The sequence below is a fragment of the Carassius gibelio genome, chromosome A8 (assembly GCF_023724105.1).
Source record: "Carassius gibelio isolate Cgi1373 ecotype wild population from Czech Republic chromosome A8, carGib1.2-hapl.c, whole genome shotgun sequence".
In the NCBI taxonomy this organism is placed as follows: domain Eukaryota; kingdom Metazoa; phylum Chordata; class Actinopteri; order Cypriniformes; family Cyprinidae; genus Carassius; species Carassius gibelio.
Window position 1 is genome coordinate 12030866 of NC_068378.1, and position 20426 is coordinate 12051291.

The window sequence follows — 20426 nt, forward strand, 5'->3', positions numbered from 1 at the left end:
AAACAAAGAACTCATTTGAACACGTGACCTCAAAGAAACACTGAAAAAAGTCAATGGTATGTGACTGTGTGCTAACCCAGCTCACTGCTTAGCGGTGAAGTGTTTTCTTCCTGCTCGTTGGTCATGGAGCGAGTGACTCGTCCTTTCCGGTGTCCTCGGCTGTTTGCAGTGCGCCGGCCTTTAGCGGTTACAGGAGGCTCTTTCTCCTCCCCGTCCTCACCAGAGGTGTCATCTCTGTAAAGAACAGAAGAAAAAAAAACATTATCATAGTCTCATCATGATCTTATTGCAGCAAAGTTATTTACACATCATGTTTGATTTTCATCTATCATTTGATTTTTTTTCTCCAATATAAATATGATGACATCAATGCTGAAAGGCATTTATATTAGGCATGTTTACCTCAATTCGAGTATATTCTTTTTTTTTATGGTGGGTTTCAAGAGCACGGAATCTTTTTTTATTTATACATTATGTACAATCTCACTAAGCGGCAAACAAAAATAGAGCAATAGATAAAATGCTAGAACGAGATAAATGGATAGATGGATGGATGCCAGGTAAATTTCTAACATTTTTTTAAATCAAGAGCATTCCTATTGGAAAAAAATATTTTGAAAATATAAAGTAACATGTTATAGTACACACAGAACTAAAAAATGAACCATGTATAAAAGTTAACACACTATGCAAATGCTTGCTCACGAGCTAGTGTATTTCCCTTCAGCAGTACGGCACAGTGTCAAGAAGTGGCTGTGGGATGAGCAGACCCTCATTTATCTTACCTGCACATTATCCATCTTGCAGATACAGAACTAAATATAGGAGCAGCAGCTGTGCCCGCAGGTCATGGGAATCATAGGGGAAAAGTCAGAGAAATGCACAGACTCGGCTTAATGCAAATGTATAGCTGGCATGCTGGGGCGTATACATAGCCCTGTGTATTCGGGCCAGTGCTAATGTGCTCTAATCACACCCTACAGTACTGCTGACTGCACAGGTTTAGTTTAGATTAATACACTGTTACCTGCACTTCCCAAGAGTATCTAAATATAGTGTGCACCTGCAAGTGAACTAGGGTTCAGAAACTAACAGCTCACTAAATTAGGCTGAAATGATGCAGAACCGGCATCTGTACACAGCCATTGTTCAGGGAAAACTAGAAGGCTGGGTTTTTACTAGGAAATTCAAAATGACCAATTTATTACGCTGTTAATATTAATCAAATAACCATATTGAGGAGAAAAGGACAAACCCAGTCACAGGTCTTTTTGCTGTTTATAACTTGAATATATTTCATTATTTTAAATGTTTACATACTCTAAAATATAAAATATATTTATTAAAAGGCATATAACTATATTTCAATGAATATGCACATTTTTTATTTTATATACACATTTTTACATTACATATATTTAATCTTTTTTCTTTTTATTACTGTTTACTTTACCTACATAATTGTAGTAACTGAAATTAAATTATATTGCACATTCGTTTTTGATGTGGCACAAAAAAACTCAGCTTTTTCCACCTGCGGCTAACATAACTGTGCCTTCACAGTTTTAGATTAATCACAGAGAAAAAGAAACTGTAAGTCCACAGGTTCAAAGGATTAGATGAGAGAAAGCGCAATGAAAAAGCAGCAGATGGATGAGTGTGAGATGAGAAGGAGAGAAGGTGAGAAAAAGTGAGAAAAGATACTCACTTTATGCCATCCTCTTTCTCTTCTCCCTCTGCTTTCTCCTCCTCACGGTCTCCCTCCTTCTCTTTCTCTTTTTCGTCTTTCTCCTCCTGATTGTTGCGGTTCACCTGTTGCTGTGCCTGTTGGTTATTCTGCGAATACAGCCAAAGCACAGCAAATTAAATCATTAAAAATCTAATTAAAATCATTAAAAATCGCATTAAAACCATCTAAAACGTTACTTTCAGCCAAAAACATAACTCTCCCATTTGAAATAAATGGACATCCTGATTCAATTGTAAAAATTCACACGGAAGCTTAAGTTCACCAATGGTCCACAAAAAAAGCTGTCTAGAACCAGGACATTGTTCTATAAATCTCTGTAAGAAAAAAGAAAAAGAAAAAAAACACCCATAGGAGGAGGTGGTGCTCCTATCACCCAGGCCTCACTTCTCTGTATCTGGGTTTTCCTTCACATAAGAATTCCATCATGAATTATGAGGCAACAAAGACCATCTATTTTTGTCAGGAAAGAGAGAGTATGCTCCAATACAGCTACTAAGAAAGGGAAAATGGACGACAGAAGTATGAAGGGGGAGGGGACAGAGACAGAATCTGAGGGGACTGAGGAAAGACAGATCAATGGAGTGAAAGAGTGCAGGAATCTCAACATATCCACACTCCGATTCTGCCTCAGAGCTTTTCAATTTGACAGACAGCACCTCATATAACCTTACACACACACACACACACACACACACAGGGAGCTGCTGACAAATGTATATGAATTTAATCTTTTCCCCACATGATTGTGTGCTAACATAAATGTTTTAGCATAACGGAATTCATGTTTTTAAAATCTTTGCAATTTTATGTGCCTTGCTGATTAAAAGTATTCATTTCTTTCAAAAATAAAAACAATCGTTCGAACCCCAAACTTCTGTATTTCACCTGATCAGGATAGCCACATTACAGTACAACTTCCAAATTCGACTTGAAATTTGAACAAATACATTTCCGCAAATTGAATCCAAATTGCCATTGGATTTTATTTTTTTTTCTCTGAAAAAAGTAAAATTAGATGTCATGTCAGCTGCCCACATCCCTCATTACAGCGCTGCATGCACACACTCAGTTATTCATGCACAGTTAAACATACACATACAGATGCACTCATCCACACAGTAACTTGCTTTCTGTTTTCTGTCTCCCTTTTGTTCATGCTTTCTTTCACCCATCAGGCTCCCTTGCTTGTATCCCTTGCATTCAGTGTCTGTGGCACAGTCTGAGAACATTTTAATGTGAGCTCATTATGATCAGGCGATATTTAATGACCTGAGCAGAAACGCTCCAGCAGCAGAAGACCAGTAAAACAAATGTGTTTGGCCTGTGGGCTCATTATTCTCTCAGATTGTATTATTGCAGGCAACACACACACGGCTCTCTATCTAACAACTTCCCCTCATGCTCTCCCTTCCTTTAATACAAAACACAAACATTACATACATTCACGATGCAACAGTTTTCTGAATCTCTCGGTGCATAATCTTACACACACTTATACAGACCAATTGAGTGTGTAAGATCAGAAGAGAATCACTGCAGACTCAGGCACAGAGCTAGATAATCACTTCATATATTTTGCCCTCACTTTGAAGTGTGCGCCTGTGATACTCATTAGAATCATGCTGATTTCTTTTTAATAACACACTCGCATTAAAAAGACAAGCTGAATTCACACGGGCACTATAAAGACTGTAATCATGACGAGCTACATGCTGTAAATGAGTAAGGAGACAGATTAACAAGTAAATAAACAATGTTTATATTATTTAATTTAGCATAATGTCATAGTCAACATCCTTGAATTTTTCAGGGCTTATGCTGCATTCCATTCAACTCAGAAAGTCATAATTCCAGCTTACTGCTTGGAAAGTGCAATAGGACACCTCTTGATGCAGAACGTTCAATTTCAACACTTTTGCAGAAGTCTACAATTGATTTTGCAGAGACGTTGGTGACATCATTCAAAATAGCAGGACTTTAAGCAAATAATATATCAGTGTTTCATTGTGCAACATTACATGATAATAAACCTGTTTGCAATGTATAAAATATCATAAATTATCTTCTGTTGATGATCACACATCTCAAATACAAATTCTAGCGTTGACATTTTGTTTTCCAAGTAGGAGCATCTCACACCCAACTTTGAATGAAACTCAGCATTAAAGCATCAAAAGGCATGCTGGGAAATGTAGTCTCATGCTCACCTTGTTCCTGCCTTGGCGACGGTAGCTCCTGCGAACAATGTTCTTGTAGTTCTCATTCTTCTTAGTCAGGTAGTAGAACAGGACACACTCAGCCACCGTCTGTGGGCGGGCGGACACACACACACACACACACACACACACACACACAGATCACTTCAAACCTTACTCGTTCTGCTCATACACACTCAATATATTCATGCACACTGCCTACAGAGCAAACAACGAGATGAAGAGGATGGTATTAATAAAACCCAGGTGTACCTTTCTCTCCAGAAAGGAGGCTATCAGGCCAAAGTTTTTTGGGTGCTGGATAAACCTGCAGTGAGGGAGAGGAGGAGTTGTGATACAGAGCAAACACAACCTTCAAATGTTGTATTTTACAGTTGAATTCTTTCAAAGACATTTATGAAGGTGATTTCTTTCGCGTGGCATGCCAGAGTGTTGATTCCTTTGGTAAGGTTCCTCAGTGGCTCAGTAAAAGGTCATGCTTAAGAACTAGACTAGACAAGATCTCTCTCACTTCCTTTTGCTGCTGACCCTCTGCATCATGACCCAGATCTTTACAGAGCCTCTGCCACTCTCAAACCAAATCTGATGCAGATTGGTAGAAAACCAAAATAAAGCTTGGGTAATTCAATTTGTGTAATTAGGTAATAGAACTCTGTATGCAATTCGGGTTGTCATGTTTACAGGTGATAAACCAGTCTTAGTGCATTTCTTTTACAACAAGCCAACGCGAGACATTTCAGCTGAACAAATTTTCAAGCATCCTTTTAGGGTAAAGTTAAGTGCATTCATTCATCTGACATGTTTGCCTGTTGTGGCTTATCCACATTATGTGTAAAACATCAATGCTGGCACAATTAATAATAGCGGTGGGAATCACAATACAACCTCACGATACAATATGATACACGGCTCATGATACCAATAATATCAATTCTGTGCATATTCTGTGAAAATCAATATATTGCTAGACAATCCTTTAATTATACATCCCGATATCTGTCTATGAAAACAAAATGCCTGTGAAAAGGTTAAGTGCAGGCTCTCTTATTCAAGTTCAAACTGCTGAAAATTTAGCACAAATTTCAATTCTGTCATAATTGACTCACTCTCAAGTTGTTTTAAACCTGAATGAGTTTCTTTCTTCTGTTGAACGTGAAAGTTATTTTGAAGAATGTGGCTAACCAAACAGTTGCTGGTCCCCAGTGACTTCCACAGCATTTTCACCCTATTAAAGTCAATGTGGACCAGCCACTTTTTGGTTATCCACATTCTTAAAAATATTTTAATTGTGTTGTGATAAGAAATTAAAGCAGGTTTGGAACAAGTGAGTGAGTAAATAATGAAAGAATTTGTATTTTTTGGGTGAACCATCCATTTAATGACAAGCAGCAGCATGTTTAGAACAATTAGTCTGCTGTCGCTTTAAGAGCTGCAGACATCTACTATACAGGCACATTTTTTTCTCAGCTGTTTACATTCACTTAGGACATAACCTACTGTGCTTATATGTAAACCTTGTGTGTTTTTGACAGTATTAGCACATTCAGATGCAAGTAATCAGGCCATTTGTCAGGCTTTTTAGTCTGCTCGCTCTTTAATTGTACAGTACATGCTCAGAAAAAGCGCATGTCAAAACCGCACGTGAATTAAATGTTTAACCGGCAAGCACAAGCATATAACGCAATTATTGCCTACTGCATACACTGTTGATTTTGTGTGTCCCATCAATAGTTTTAAACCAGAGGTGGGTCCAGACTTTGGACTTAACGTGGCTGGTACATCTATTATTTTAATTACACTGCTGTCCACCATCCCGTTAAAAATATTTATGTATGTTCATGTTTCACAATTATTGACTCACAATTATTCTACTGTGCTCCGTCTGTTTTGCACACACATCGCCTATTAAAAATATATTGATATATCGTACAAACTCAATACACCGCCCAGCCCTAGCTTACATTAGCATCTACATATTGATGTAGATTTCAGCTGTTCACATTTCACCTAGCGCTGCACCACTAGCCAACAATCAAACACAACCACATGCACACAAACTGCTGAGCTCTTGAAAACCAGGAGAGATGTGCTAAACCGCATGCTGATGCATTTTAGTACCAATTTCGTAACTCCTCATTCCTTCAAGCGAAATCAACATGCACATTAATGCAATAAGGACATAACGTACTTCTCACGGAAAGTGTCCTTCTCCTGTTCACTCCACATGTTCATGACCTGTCTGTCTTTGTAGACCTTCATGGGATCGTCCATCAGCCCATTCATGTTGATAAACTTGATCCTCTGCTGCTCAGCATCAAACAGCATGGGAGGAATCACAGCTAACTGACGCATCTGCTTCTCTGAGTTCTGCAGTGAGGGAGAGAGGAAAAGGCAGTCACAAATATGAAATGGAAATAAATATGTGAAAAGAAACCGAGAAACAGTAATGCAAAATGCAAGGCAGATACAGTCAGCAAAAATGTGGCCACTGAATCTTATGTCTCTGTTTAGTAAGTGCATCAGCCACAAAACCCAACTGGTTGTGTAAGAGACCTTTAGTTGTTAATTCACTGATTTGTTGTGCACTTTTTCCAGACACACACACAAACAAATCTTTTACATTCAAGAAAATGCTTGTCTGTTGAGTATAGCAATGTTCTCTCCAGAATTGTTCTAGCATATAAAATACCGTTACCAAATTCTCACTAAGTTCTTTCAGTGAATTCTTCAGATCAATTCAGATGGCTCAATTTATGAGTTTTTGATTTATTTAAAGAGCCAGCTTACTGTATGAGAGTCAATCGTTTGTGAATTAGAGTACTGTTTTGAATGCAAAACACAATATGAAGAGATATGTCTTGACATTAATTCACAGAGTGTTTTATCTCCACAAATTCAATCTGCAAGCTCACAACTATGGTAAAATGTATTCTCCTTCTACAGTGCTGCAGATTTGGTTCTAAAAAGCAATGCAGGAAACAAGCTCCAACCCTACCTCTTGCTCGGAGATGCCGTCGATGATCTCAGAAACCTCATGTTCGCTGCGTGCTGCTGAGGCCAAACCCCCACCTCGCTGAGCCACTCTACTGTAGTGAATCACATAAATATAGATATAAATACACTTAAGAAACCACGCATGACCATGCAAATGTCTCCAAAGCACCTAACATTATAAGACCACTCACTTCTGCATACGCTCTTGCAGTTCTCTCTGTTTGCGGATCTCAGGAAACTGCTTTTCGTAATACTCCCGCACTTTGCTCTCTTTGGCTCTGCGGCGTGGGTTATTCTCAATGCGCTCAACTTTCTTCTCCCAGGCCTCCATTAGCTGGTCATAGCGCTGGCAGAATTTCTGTTCCTGAACACAACACACCAGTCAGAACATAAAGGATGAATATCTAAGTCTAGATAGCGTTTCCTGCAGTACAGTCATCACGAGAGGAATTACTAATTAGTGGATGGATGCTAACAATTCCAATGTAGTATTTAATAACCCCATTATTCGATATCTAGAAATTCATATGCAATGACATCAATTACACCACTCCTTCCTAACACTGGGATCGTTATTGGGATCCCATGGAAGGTTATTCTTGTTGTCTTAGTAATGAACAAACAAATGTGCCCAATATTCAGGTACTGCCAGCTGCAACAGTGCCATCCTGGTGTGTGTTTTGTGTGTGCATTTGAGTGCTTTCACTTACCCACTGTTTGCGAGCATGATTTCTTCTTTTGAAATACAGAATGAGCTTCTTCCTCATTGCCTGATTTCTATAAAAGGGGAATACATACAAGAAAGTCCAAGTGTAAGCAATCTTTGTTCAACAGAAAGCAAAGGCAGCTTTTTTTGTATTTTGCATAGGTCTAGGACCCAAGCGATAGATTTTTTTTTAAATTTATTTATTAGTTTATTTATCAGGGACAATGCAGCGCACATTGTTAAATACATAATTATCATAGACAAAGCCATAACAAAATGTGTAAATGTGTTGCATAAAAGGTTTCTAGCCAATAGGCTAATTTGCAACCCCAGTCCCTGGTCAGGCCTTTCTAAAAACATAAAAAAATACGTAGTGTAAACTACACAATCATGCAACAAATACCTTATAAACATTAACATTAACATTTTACACAATCCCGACCACATTACACAACACAACACATCACATCCAGCACAGACAATACATTGCAACAAAAAAGTCAATGTCCACATATTTGATTCTCTTTCAGCCAGTGTTTCACCTTTCTATTAAATGTTTTCAGGTTGGTTTCTGTTTTTATTTCCGTTGGTAAATCATTCCAAAAATGGGTCCCTATCACTGAAAAACTTGAGTGGCCAAAAGTGGTTTTGCGCCCCTCTGCTATGCAGTTGCCACCCGCTGCTCTCCTAGTGGCAACTCCCCTTGTGTTTATTTTGGTCACAAAAGGACAGAGTACGGCTGGAGCTTGATTATTTATACATTTAAAAATCAGCTTAAGGAAAGAGAACTTAATAAAACTGTCAAAATTTAAAAGCTTGTATTTCTGTACAATCAAACAGTGATGCCACATAATTGGTTTCTGATCCATTATTTTCAGTGCTTGTTTGTATAATGACATGATGGGTTTGACTGTTGTCTGGGAGGCTTGGCCCCATACAGTAACACAATAAGATAAATGAGAAAGTATCATAGCATGAAAAAACAGCAAAGCTGCTTTGACAGGTATATGATGCCTAATCATTCTAAAACAGTTTAGGTTTGTCCGAACAGTCTTACAGAGTTTGTTAATGTGTGTTATGAATTTGAGTTGGGGATCCAGAATAATACCTAAAAATTTTAATTCCTCAACTTCCTCTATGGCTTCTTGATCTATTTTAATTGTACATTTAGTTTTTCCTCTAATTGAGAAGCACATAGATACCGTTTTTTGACGTTAAGCGTCAGATGATTTTCTTTAAGCCACTGGGATATACCCTCCATTTCCTTAGTCAGGGTCTCTGCTACTATAGTTGGTGTCCTAGCTGAAGCATAAATTACTTTATCGTCAGCATACATTTGGCAGTTGGCTGACTGACAGCATGTAGGTAAGTCATTTATATATAGACTAAAGAGCAGAGGCCCCAAAATGGAGCCCTGTGGAATACCCATTGTGGATTGTAATGATGTTGAGAGTTCGGTGTTTATTTTAACACGTTGCTCTCTATGCTCCAAATATGATGCAAACCAGCCGATAGCATGTTCAGAGAAGTTGAAGGTGGTAAGTTTATTCAATAGTATGTTGTGGTTCACGGTGTCAAAGGCCTTTTTTATGTCTATAAACACAGCTCCTACAACATTACCCTTGTCCAACTTACTCTTAATGTTCTCAGTAAGGTAGCAATTAGCCATTTCTGTAGAATACCCTGCTCTGAATCCAAACTGTTTAGAATTGATAAGTTTGTTACCTTCAAGATGTTCTACTAACTGTTCTATGATAATTCTCTCTAAAATTTTGGAGAAAGCAGGCAGTATTGAGATCGGCCTGTAGTTGCTTGCTTGATTCTTTGCGCCAGCCTTGAAAATCGCTGTAAGATATTCGGTGTAGATATACAGTTAAAATATATCTTGTTAATCTTAACTTATAACATTAATGTAATTAAATTAAATATAAAACAAGCTATCTGTCACTGCCAGGACATTAAATATTTTATAGTGTTATAGAAATACAAGTTATGCTCAGAGTCGAGAGTCTCGATCATAACATTATAACAGGCATCTTCCGAGTAGAGACCTGCACGATCGTGTGACCCATTGCAGAGTGTAGCGCGGGACAACATTTTATATGTGGGGCAGAGATTCATGTGTGCGGGAGAATAATTAGGATGTGCTCCCATTAGGCAATCTTAACCCCCAAAGCCTGGTTCATTGACTAGTGTGATCGTTCTGTTTAGTAGTCCCTGGCTCGGTTGGAAGAGGTGGGCCAGAGTGCGGTTCAGTTATATATAGATCTATGAGTGTTGGCCTAACCGGGGTGGAGTGCAGATCTTCTGATACGTGCTTTGATTACATGAATACTTCTGAGCAGCAAAAGCGATAGATGTGTAAAGCAATATATTTTGAGAGGGCCGTGTGTTACCGCGTCCCATACAACTCAAAATAATAAACCACAAAGTTAACAAAACAATACACTCCACTGTGCTGAGCAAGTGCTTCTCTGCTGTCTTCACGTGCAATCAGAAATGTTTTATTTACCATTTATGAAGTCGTGAATACGAGCTCGTTTCATTCTTTTCTGTTAAAAATAACAGTGAATAGTGATTTGTGAATGCTGATGCTTAGCCTAAATAATTTGATCGGGAGCATCTCCTCCTGTGACACATGATTTGTCTGGATGTGTATTCGGAGCCAGTGAGCAATGGACTTTCATAACAAAAAAAAAAAACCTGTGTTAACTCATGATAAAATAATTATCATCATTAATCAATTATAACGTGTTAACTTGCCCAGCCCTAATATTAATATAGAACATGGATTTAATTGTAATAATATTTTACAATATTACAGTTTTAATGTATGCAGCTTTAGTGATGATAAGGGACTTCTTTTAAAAACATTAAAATTAGGGCTGCTCCGATCACGATCGGCCGATTGTTATGCGCATCTCGTCAGTAAAGCCGGTTCTCTAATCAGCGGTAAATTCCCTCAGATGCGTGACTTCACATAAAGCAGCTGTTACTACACAGAGCCATTTTTAACTGAGAAAATGCGCAAATAAATGCTGAAAATTAACAGTGTAGTAACAGCTGCTCTATGTGAAATCACGCACCTGATGGAATTTACTGCTGATCAGAGAACGGGCTTTACTAAAGAGATGCCGATTGGCCGATCGTGATCGGAGCAGCCCTAATTAAAATCTAGCAAGTTAGCAAGCAATGCAGGTCTGATTAGTTATCTTTAATTCTCTCAATGCATGCAGATTCATTCTCTGAAACGGCAGAGGTCATTACCATTAATTTAATCACATTTTAATTTAATAATTTAATCACAGTTTGGACAAACTGTGTATTTATGCCAACGTGTCGAGGGAAATCAGCCTGGTATTCATGTACATTTGATGAGACACTGGTGGACTTGGCAGAGTCACTGGTTTGTGTATGTACTTGTACGAGGGAGATTAAGCGTGCAGGTGCAGAGGTGGCACTGCGTTACACAGCAGATAGCCTGCAGGATTAGCTGCTGTGCGAGACGTACTGGAACCAAGAATGCAGCTCAACGCCCATGATCTACCCACACATCAACTATTACACAAATATTTCCCACTGGTGCTGCTCAGGTTGATAAAGCACTCCTAAGAACAAACCCCTCAATTGTGTGATCAAATAACAGCTGAAATACATCTTTCTCAAAGACATATTTGCCTCTCTGTAAATTATGAGGCCATTACTGCTGCTAGATACTTCTTTTTCAAAATCAATGATATATTATTAATAAAAACCACCACTTTTATTTTTATCTTATTTTTTTCATTTGATTTAATTAAAATAATTGTTTATTGTTGGTGCGGAGGCTAAACCATTTAATTTATCCATGGCACATGATTTTAATGTTGCCCAATGCCCAGTGACTTGTTTTGATTTATGTTGAAGTGTTTAATGGCTTTTGATGGTGAGACTTTTTTTTAATCAGGCTCTCAATAATTAAATAAAAATTTGGATGCAGATTTATCGCCTTTATCATTCATATATGTGACCCTGGACCACAAAACCATCAGATAAGTCGCTGGGGTATATTTGTAGCAATAGCCAAAAAACATCATATGGGTCAAAACTATTGATTTTTCTTTTATGCCAAAGATTTAAGTAAAGATCATGTTCCAAGAAGATATTTTGTAAATTTCCTATCATAAATATATATAAACTTAATTTTTGATTAGTAATATGCATTACTAAGACCTTATTTTGGACAACATTAAAGGTGATTTTCTCAGTATTTAGATTTTTTTGCACCCTCAGATTCCAGGTATTCAAATAGTATCTCAGCCAATTATTGTCTGATCCTAATAAACCATACATCAATAGAAAGCTTTTTATGTCTAAATATCAATTTAAAAAAAATTACACTTAAGACTGGTTTTGTGGTCCATGGTCACATATAAATAATTATCGGCCAAAATTTTCATAAATCAGCAATGAGCAGACAGTGTTGGGGTGATCTTTTTGGAGTTGTTTTTTGTTTTGATAGAAAGACCAAGTGATACAGAGAAATATACTCACATCTTGATGTTCTCATGGTACTGCTTGGTATCAGACGGCTGGTTGTATAAAGGCTGTAGGGGAGACAGATGAAAGCAGTGGAGTTCAGTTTCACACACACACACACACACACACACACACACACACACATCAATGCATCCCAGCTCCGGGAGAACTTCTCTTTTTCTACTGTCCCATTTTTTCAGCCAAGCCCAGAAACACAGAAAAGAGTGTCTTCTCCAACACCACATCTAAAATCTTCTGCTATCATCATCATCACACACTCATTTGAGATGTCAAGTGAAGAATTTGTCAGAGGGAAAATGGGCATGTAGCAGCATCTCTTCTGTCACAAAGCGTCACAAAGAGGTGGCACCAGAAGGGCTCTTCCATCACCTCGATTATCAATATAGTTGCACCAAAAGTCTCTGCACAGGGTCGACAGCCATGTTGTAAACAAACAGGCAGCAGTGCATGTAGTCACAAACTCACAGGCTGAAGGAGTTCATATTTCACACTGTGAAGGTAATGTTACAGCAGGTTTTCATACACCTCAAATGCGATGACTGCATAAAATATAAATAATGAAATAAACATATTAATATGAAGATATCAGCTCATTCATTTCAGAAAAAAACCTGCTAAACACCATGACAAATTTTGAGTAACACTGCAAAGAGAAACAATATTATGACCTCGACTGTGAGATATGTTGTCAAAGCAGGATATGATGAAACAAACTGAGGACATTCAACGTCAACTCTGACATAATCAGCTGATGAGACACCTGAAATGATACTGAACTGATACCGCAATAAAACAAATATATGGACTCTATTAGCATCAGCTGACATCATAAGCTTTTTTACTAAAGATTAATGGAAATGATTAATTGAGGGATGATGTGTGAAAGAAGGATAATGGGAAATAAATACGAGGAGAAATGTGGACTCACCAGCTCCACTCGGGGTCCGAGTCCCTCCAGGATCCGGTGAGCCTCCTCTGCCTTTTTCTGTAAAAAAAAAAAAAAACAGCGCACATGTCAGCGGCACATCACCAAGGCAACACACCTTACACTCACTCTAGCACACACACATAAACAAGCCAGTGTGTAAGAGATGTGCTATTAATAGAGCTCTCAACTGAAGACACGCGCTGTCCTCTGCCATCTACCTCTCTCCCCTCTCTCTTTGAGAAAGTGGAGAGAGAGAGAGAGAGAGAGAGAGAAAGAAGGCTGGGGAGGTAATCCAATTAGATGCAATAAAGAAAGAAGAATCTATTACATTCTGTGCTGTCTTGCTCAAATGCAGAGAGAGAGAGAGAGAGAGAGAGAGAGAGAGAGAAAGTAACAGAAAGAGAAACAAAAACAATGGAGACCTTATGGGGAAATGGTGAGACTATCAGCAGATTGCTGGCTATTTCTTGTGGCTTATGTGTCATCTCCACATAAACTTACAAAATGAACGTCTTAAAAACATCCTTTCTCTCTTGCAAACAAAATCGCAAGAAACGGACACACACTACTCCACTCTGTTTAAAAACAATGGGGTGATGGGGTTTATTTGACATGGGATATATTTACCATTTTTCCTGCAATTATCCATACAGTGTGTGTGTGTGAAATATTAGCTGACGCTCAGAAATCAATTTTGTCAGTGAGCAGTTCTGATCAGCAGATGCAATGCTCATTTTGAACTGTCAATCTCATCTATAGCAGGCAAACAATAATCAGCCTATCATCATTTTAAAGTGGACGTATAATGAAAAACAGGATTTTTTTCCCTTGCTTTCTCACAATGTAGAGCCAGCTCTTTGACTATACCAAACACACCTCTAATCATATAGTCATTCAAAAATCTCATAATGATGAGCACATACAAATATCACCCTCCACATTTATATTATATTATCAGTCCAGAATAAAGCAACATTAACCATCATGACATATTAACTATATCAGCAGATTTCACATAACTAGGGCTGAAAATAGCAGCTGCACTGATAAGTGAATAATCTGCTGATCATTTTGAGGGTTGTGATTTAAATAGAAAATGTAAGTTACGCAATGTAATTGTAATTTTTTTATTATATTAACTAATAACTAATTATACTACCAATAATATTACTTAAAAATCTAAACTAAATCAATCAAATCAGTTAAACATAATATAATTAAAATATTTAATATCAAAATGCATATTTTTGTTCAAAATCAATGCACTCGCTTAATGTGTTTTTGCTACATTTGAAAGAACAAATGTACACACACATGCGTTTTCTTCTGTATTCTATTCTGTGTATTTTAGAGAGCATCGAGCGCTTCCTGGAAGAGAACACGAAGGCCTGAGTGCTCTTTAGCAGTACCGCAGCATGAGAGGCCTTAATGGATTAAGAGATGGTGTGTGTGATTAAAAGATCACAGCAGGACCAAAGCCAGAACCACCTGACAGAGAAGCAAATGTCTCCTCAGACCTGGATACAGCTGAGGCAGAGAACAGTAAAAGCCAGATGAAATTATGATGGAGATACATGAAGCTTTCCAAACAGTGTATTAAAATGTAGAGCTAAAAACACCCTCCAAGACACATTTCACAAGGATAGCCAGTAATCCAATCACTAAAACCTCAGGAGGTGCTTTCAGATGCAAACAAGATGTGACATGGCATATATATATGCTACATCGACAATGGACTTTCCAGATGACCCTATTATTATTATTATTATATATGTACACACATATAAGACATTCACACTCCACAGACCCAGTTTGAGACACTTGCCGTAATTCTCTAATCTCTAACCACTAGAGGGACCACGAGCACCAAAGACACTTCATTGCCTAAGTAGACCATATGCTGAGTGACTCTCCATGGCTACATCTTAAATTACACACAATCCATAGTATGTTGTACATAAGCTTAAAAGTAGTACACCCCAAATCATAGTGCCTCAAAAAAGTGTTTCAAAGGAGCCCGACTGGTAAGCTATTTGCATTGACATTTCTAGATTTTCTGGGTCAGTTCACCATCAATCGATTGCAGCACCTCATTACACATTCAACAGCCCGTTTTTCTCATTAAGATCTGTCACAGCTGTTCGACCTACCTGCTTCTGTTCAGAAATGTGCTTCTCTTAACACCAATGTTCATTTAACATATGTGCATATATGTATTTAGATGCAGTATTGCAATTATGTACAGTGAATGCTTTTTGTCTCACCCGGTTTTCATCATAGATGATCTGGACAAGGCTGCGGTGTTTGGCCTCACTGGGTGGAGGTGAGACGGTGCGCTCTGGCTCCTGGGGTTTCGCAGCTTCTTCCTCCAGCTGTTGCTAAAAAAAAAAAAAAACAGTGACAAAGGTTAAAACATAAAAATAAGAACTATATTAGAAATCGTATTTTAACTGATGAAAGAGGACTAATGCATCCCTGCTTGACTAAGCAGCAAGATACAAGAAGAATGCAAAATTCCGTGAGCTAATATTAACACTATCCCCGCATCAGAAGCACTGCTGGTAACATCAGACAAGCTCTCTGATTGGCTGAGGAGCACTAATGCTTTAGCAAAGAGAGTCAGAGAGACAATTTAACAGTCAAAGATTAATGATCAACAATAATTTCACAGCTTATACACAGATGCGCACACAAACACAAAGGCCCTGGTTCCAATGAAATGCTGAAAGGGGCCTCCGTCCTGCAAGCATGAGCCCAAAATCATATGGATCAGCTCTATGCAGGATCAAGACTGTGTGTATGCCGAGTTAAAGAAAATAAATGAGCCGTCCCGCCGCCCTCGCAGACAGTCAAACACTCTGTAACCTGATATTCTCACTTCTTCTCTCTTCTCTCCATCACTCCCTCACTTTAAGTTAAAGTTTACCGTACCATTTAATTGCCCCAGATGTTTTAATGCTTGGAGGAAACCTAAGGGGAGAGAAGAGAGATGGACTATTTTCTGTTACCTCACTGAAAATAGATGCCAAATCTTTCAGAGGAAAACCATATGGGGTTGAAGGGCAGATGAGGAGAGGTTTATTTTTCTTGATAGCGTGACTGTACTTATACAAGCACTCAGACTCAAAGCCATTTCACTCCCTCTCCAATCCTCCATCACTCCCTCAATGGACTAGCCCATGGAGCACAGGTGGCTTCGATTTATTGAGCAGTGGTTTGGATATGGTCCAAAACCTCAAGTGACTTAGGGGGTGTATTTTACAAGACGACATGGTCTGCTTATACATTTTCTGCAATAAGCATGACTTGAAATATCAGAGAATACATTCTAATGCAACCTTTAAAAATCCTTGTAATACATACAGTTACTATTGTGCAAATTAAAAGACATTAAATTGGTGAATATACTTGATGCAATTATTATTATTGTACTGAAATAAGTGACCTAAAATTATAATGCTGCATTAACACTTGAAGTAGTGCCCTGAATAAAGGCTCTGCCAAGAAAAAAAGAGAGAGGGATAGGAAACCGAGAGAGGGAAGAGAGGAAGTGTGTTTGTAGCTGTGTGGTCTGCTGAGGCAATAACCACACAATCATCACAACTGTACTATTGCTGCTTCACTAGAGTGTCCAAATCACATAACACTAACTGCACTGTTGATGAAGAGCTTCTACTTATTGCAGCTCTGAAAGCTGTACTTAGAAATCTTTGCCTTCACCTAAATAAAAAGCTTTGCAAACTGTCCTAGTGCTTGTTTTAGAAGGCCAACTTTTCCTGAAATAAAACAAAAATGCACTCTAGGATCCTTTAGGCTAGGGTTCAAAATAAATGTGGAGAAGGTTACCTGTTTTTTACGCAGTTTACAGATCTGCTGCTCCACCATGGTGATCTCCCGATCCACACGGTCCATGTTCTGGATTAGCTCCTCTTTAGAGAGGCGAGAGGGAACCAAGTCGAGGTCGTGCTCCATGGGCACTGGGCTCACAGGAGAGATGGGCTCAATCTTTCCAATGGAACCGCTGCTGTGCTCCTGTATAAACACACACTCATTTAGACCTGGTAAATGCTTTATTTTGTTTGTAAAAGTTATGGTTTCAAATGGTTTTTCCTCTAATGAACATTTTCCAAACATTCACTTCAGTTTAGAATCACACCAATTCCACATACGATGACTGATGTTAATAATTCATATGAATTATCAAACACACATACATTATTCTGAAGAATTATGCTGAAGTATTTTGAGTGGTTGCTAGTAATCTGCTATTTGACAGTAAGTGTGTTTCTTATTATTATCCATCTTGAAAACAGTTGTGCTGCTTCATATATTTGTAGAAAAGTTATAATTGTTTTCTAAACCCAGTATGTACTAGTTCCAAATCAGAGCGCAGATTTTTGTGCCTCATTGCGGTGCCACAAACTGAGGACACAAGGTGTGTGTTTACTGTATCTGTGCAGTTCTTATCATAAATACAATTGACAAAAGGTCACCAGGGAGCAATCGGTTTCTCATCTACTGTAAAGTTTCTGCTGCGTTCACCACTCATCACACCACAGCTGTTTCCTCCAGCAAAAATCTAGACCTTAACACGTATGAATGCATACTTTATAAAACTAATTTTATCTAAATATTAGAGTGACTTGACAGAGATACAGTAGAAACAGTATGAATGGTTTTGTATTAAACATTGTTTTGTATCAAATAATGACCAAGATTGTGAAATACGTGAGGGAAGCACATCTCGGGAAGTGAGAGCATCCAAGGAGCATGTGAATGCTTTGATGAACAATATTATTGGGCAATATCTGAATCGGCCGATAATGGCTTTAAATGTAAATATCTGCCTTATATGAAAGATTATGCTGATATGTCTTGCTGATAAGTGGAATATATTAACTCACATGTGCACTCAGGGTGTGCTAGTGATTAGATCATGTCAGCAGTGTGGCTCATTCTTGAAGCAAAGTTTTGTCTGACTGATGATTAGACTGACTGTTTTGGATCGCTGCATGTACAGAATGACGCGTTCTGTGTATGATAGAGTAAACAATAACAGCATTGAGCAGTGGCAGCGGTGACTGCCTCCCCCAGGTCCTAACGCCCATTTGGTAATCTGTAGGGGGCACTGTTGGCCTACGTCTAATTAAATTAAAAGTAAAATAGCCTACACAAATAACATTTAGACTGTTTATGATTAATAAAGCAGCAATTGATGTCATAAAATTATGAGTATGTTTTGATTTAAGGTCAGAGGCTATAGCTTACATGGGAAAAATCACAAACATGACACTTGGCTAATATTTTATATAATATTATTTTAACTAAAATGCTATGGATAAAATAGAACATCATCTAAAAAAGGCATATAAACTAAAAACACTGATAAAAAGAGAAAACAATCTTGCACCAGAAGTCCAGAACTAACATACATTAAAATACTCCACCTTTACTGGAATCTATCACATTTTATTGTAGGCTTATTTGATGACAGAATTTTCTGTTTCGGGTGAAAAATTATTGTATTGTAATCGATACTTGACTTTGACATTTCACCTGTCAATAGTATTATGGATGTGAAATTATCATGTTTTTATTTGTTATTTTATAGGAGCACTTTTGTGATACTGCAAGATGGAGTGGATATCTTGCTTGGCTGAAAAATGCAGAGAAACCCATCTCATCATGCTGAAAAAAAAGAGAGACTAAATGTCCAGGAGGTCTAAACGCAATTAGCACACAACAACAAATTTGTATTTTTCAGATTTGTAAGTATTTTGTGGCTTTGCACTGTTTTGCTTTGACACTATGATGCTGCTTTGAAATTATGTTTTAATTGTTGTAAGAACATGTTGTTTCGATATATTGAAAACATTGAATGTGAAGACAATTTGATGCATGGAAAAAAGCTTTACAATGTTTTAATAATAATAATAATAATAATAATAATAATAATAGTAAAAACATTTGTAAACAAACCTTGTTTTGTGGTTTTATTTTTTTACAAATTGTTATTCTATAAGTAACTGTTCTGTTACTCCTTAATTCCTTTTACCTACTCAGTTAAGAGTTATATTAACAATCAAAATAATATTGTTAATTATTTAAATCTAAGGTAGTGTTCTTTTACTCTAAAGAGTTAGATTAACACTGATGTTGGATTAACTCCATGCCAACTCTGAGGCAGTGTTATTTTGTTTACATTTTTAAAAATGTTAATTTAACACTGGGCAGTGAGAATTATATAAACACCAGGATAGTGTTGAAATTAACTCTCACAAAGTTAAATTGACACTTGTGCTTTTGCTGTGTAACGTTACTTCTCAGAGTATCATAATAACAACAGTTTATTAAAACATTATTTTTTTTAGGAATATCACAGAATGGCACAATTTTTAATCCATGTTTTAAGTTTAACTGTAAACTTCCATTGGGCAGCACTTTACTTGTCAAATTAAATGTTTAAATATCATGATTATATTTAAATAAATATAATAAATAAATAAATAGACCTATGCAGAAATAAAATTACATTTCATACTGTACTATTATTTTTTCTTATCCTATTAAATCACGAAATATAAAAACAATCACTGTCAAGACATAATAAAACAAAGTGCTTACAACTAATTTACATGTAAACGTCACCATTACCAGAGTAGTTAATTAGAAAAAAAACATGAATTAAGAACTGGTCATGGTTTACACTGTCATCATACTCTTGCTAAATGGTAAACGCTTTTTTGCTGAGGAGTTCTGAGTAAATAATGTGTTATACACTGATTCTGACAGTGATGTCTGTCAGAATCACTGACCACTGAGTTCAGTGTTGGACAGATCAGCTGTTTTAACCATTCATTAAAATAAATCCGTTCAAAGGAGTCGTTAGGTCGCGAATCGGACACGATGACTGCTAAATCAGGCTGATAGGACATCGCCAAAGATAGATAATCATTAGATAATCGTTTTCAACACGGAAAACGATTTATCACTGCAAAGATTTTTATTTGTTAATTGAAAGAGTGGTTTATGTCAGCTGCATGTGTGGAACACGTCAGAGAAAAGAAGATCTTTTTGAGCGTAATTCACTCCCAGTGGTAATTCTCAGAATGTGCCACATGAAACAAGGATTCGGTCTTCCCACTTTTTACCATCACGTCAGTTGATTTTTATTAGTATGTCTGAGGGAGGGAGAGGAAAGATGGTGCTTAGTTTAAAGACACAGAGAGAGTGCACGGGCAGGGCTCTCTGCTCTTTCTCTCCCTCAGTTAACATTAGCGCTATCACAAGCGC

At 37.5% G+C, this 20426-nt stretch overlaps 1 protein-coding gene across 2 annotated transcripts in view; it reads right to left on the bottom strand.

Annotated features, from left to right (window-relative positions):
- LOC128018474 (nuclear receptor corepressor 2) overlaps positions 1–20426 on the bottom strand; it is a 100319-nt gene that overhangs the window by 37666 nt on the left and 42227 nt on the right. For both annotated transcript variants that reach the window (XM_052603978.1, XM_052603977.1), the window contains exons 5-16: positions 16980–17165; positions 15398–15511; positions 13134–13190; positions 12200–12252; positions 7671–7737; positions 7152–7324; positions 6962–7052; positions 6155–6333; positions 4219–4273; positions 3958–4056; positions 1709–1836; positions 77–234 (exon numbers count right to left, since the gene is read on the bottom strand). In XM_052603978.1, coding sequence (XP_052459938.1) covers positions 77–234; positions 1709–1836; positions 3958–4056; positions 4219–4273; positions 6155–6333; positions 6962–7052; positions 7152–7324; positions 7671–7737; positions 12200–12252; positions 13134–13190; positions 15398–15511; positions 16980–17165 — 1360 coding nt within the window. The remainder of the gene's footprint in view (positions 1–76; positions 235–1708; positions 1837–3957; positions 4057–4218; positions 4274–6154; positions 6334–6961; positions 7053–7151; positions 7325–7670; positions 7738–12199; positions 12253–13133; positions 13191–15397; positions 15512–16979; positions 17166–20426) is intronic.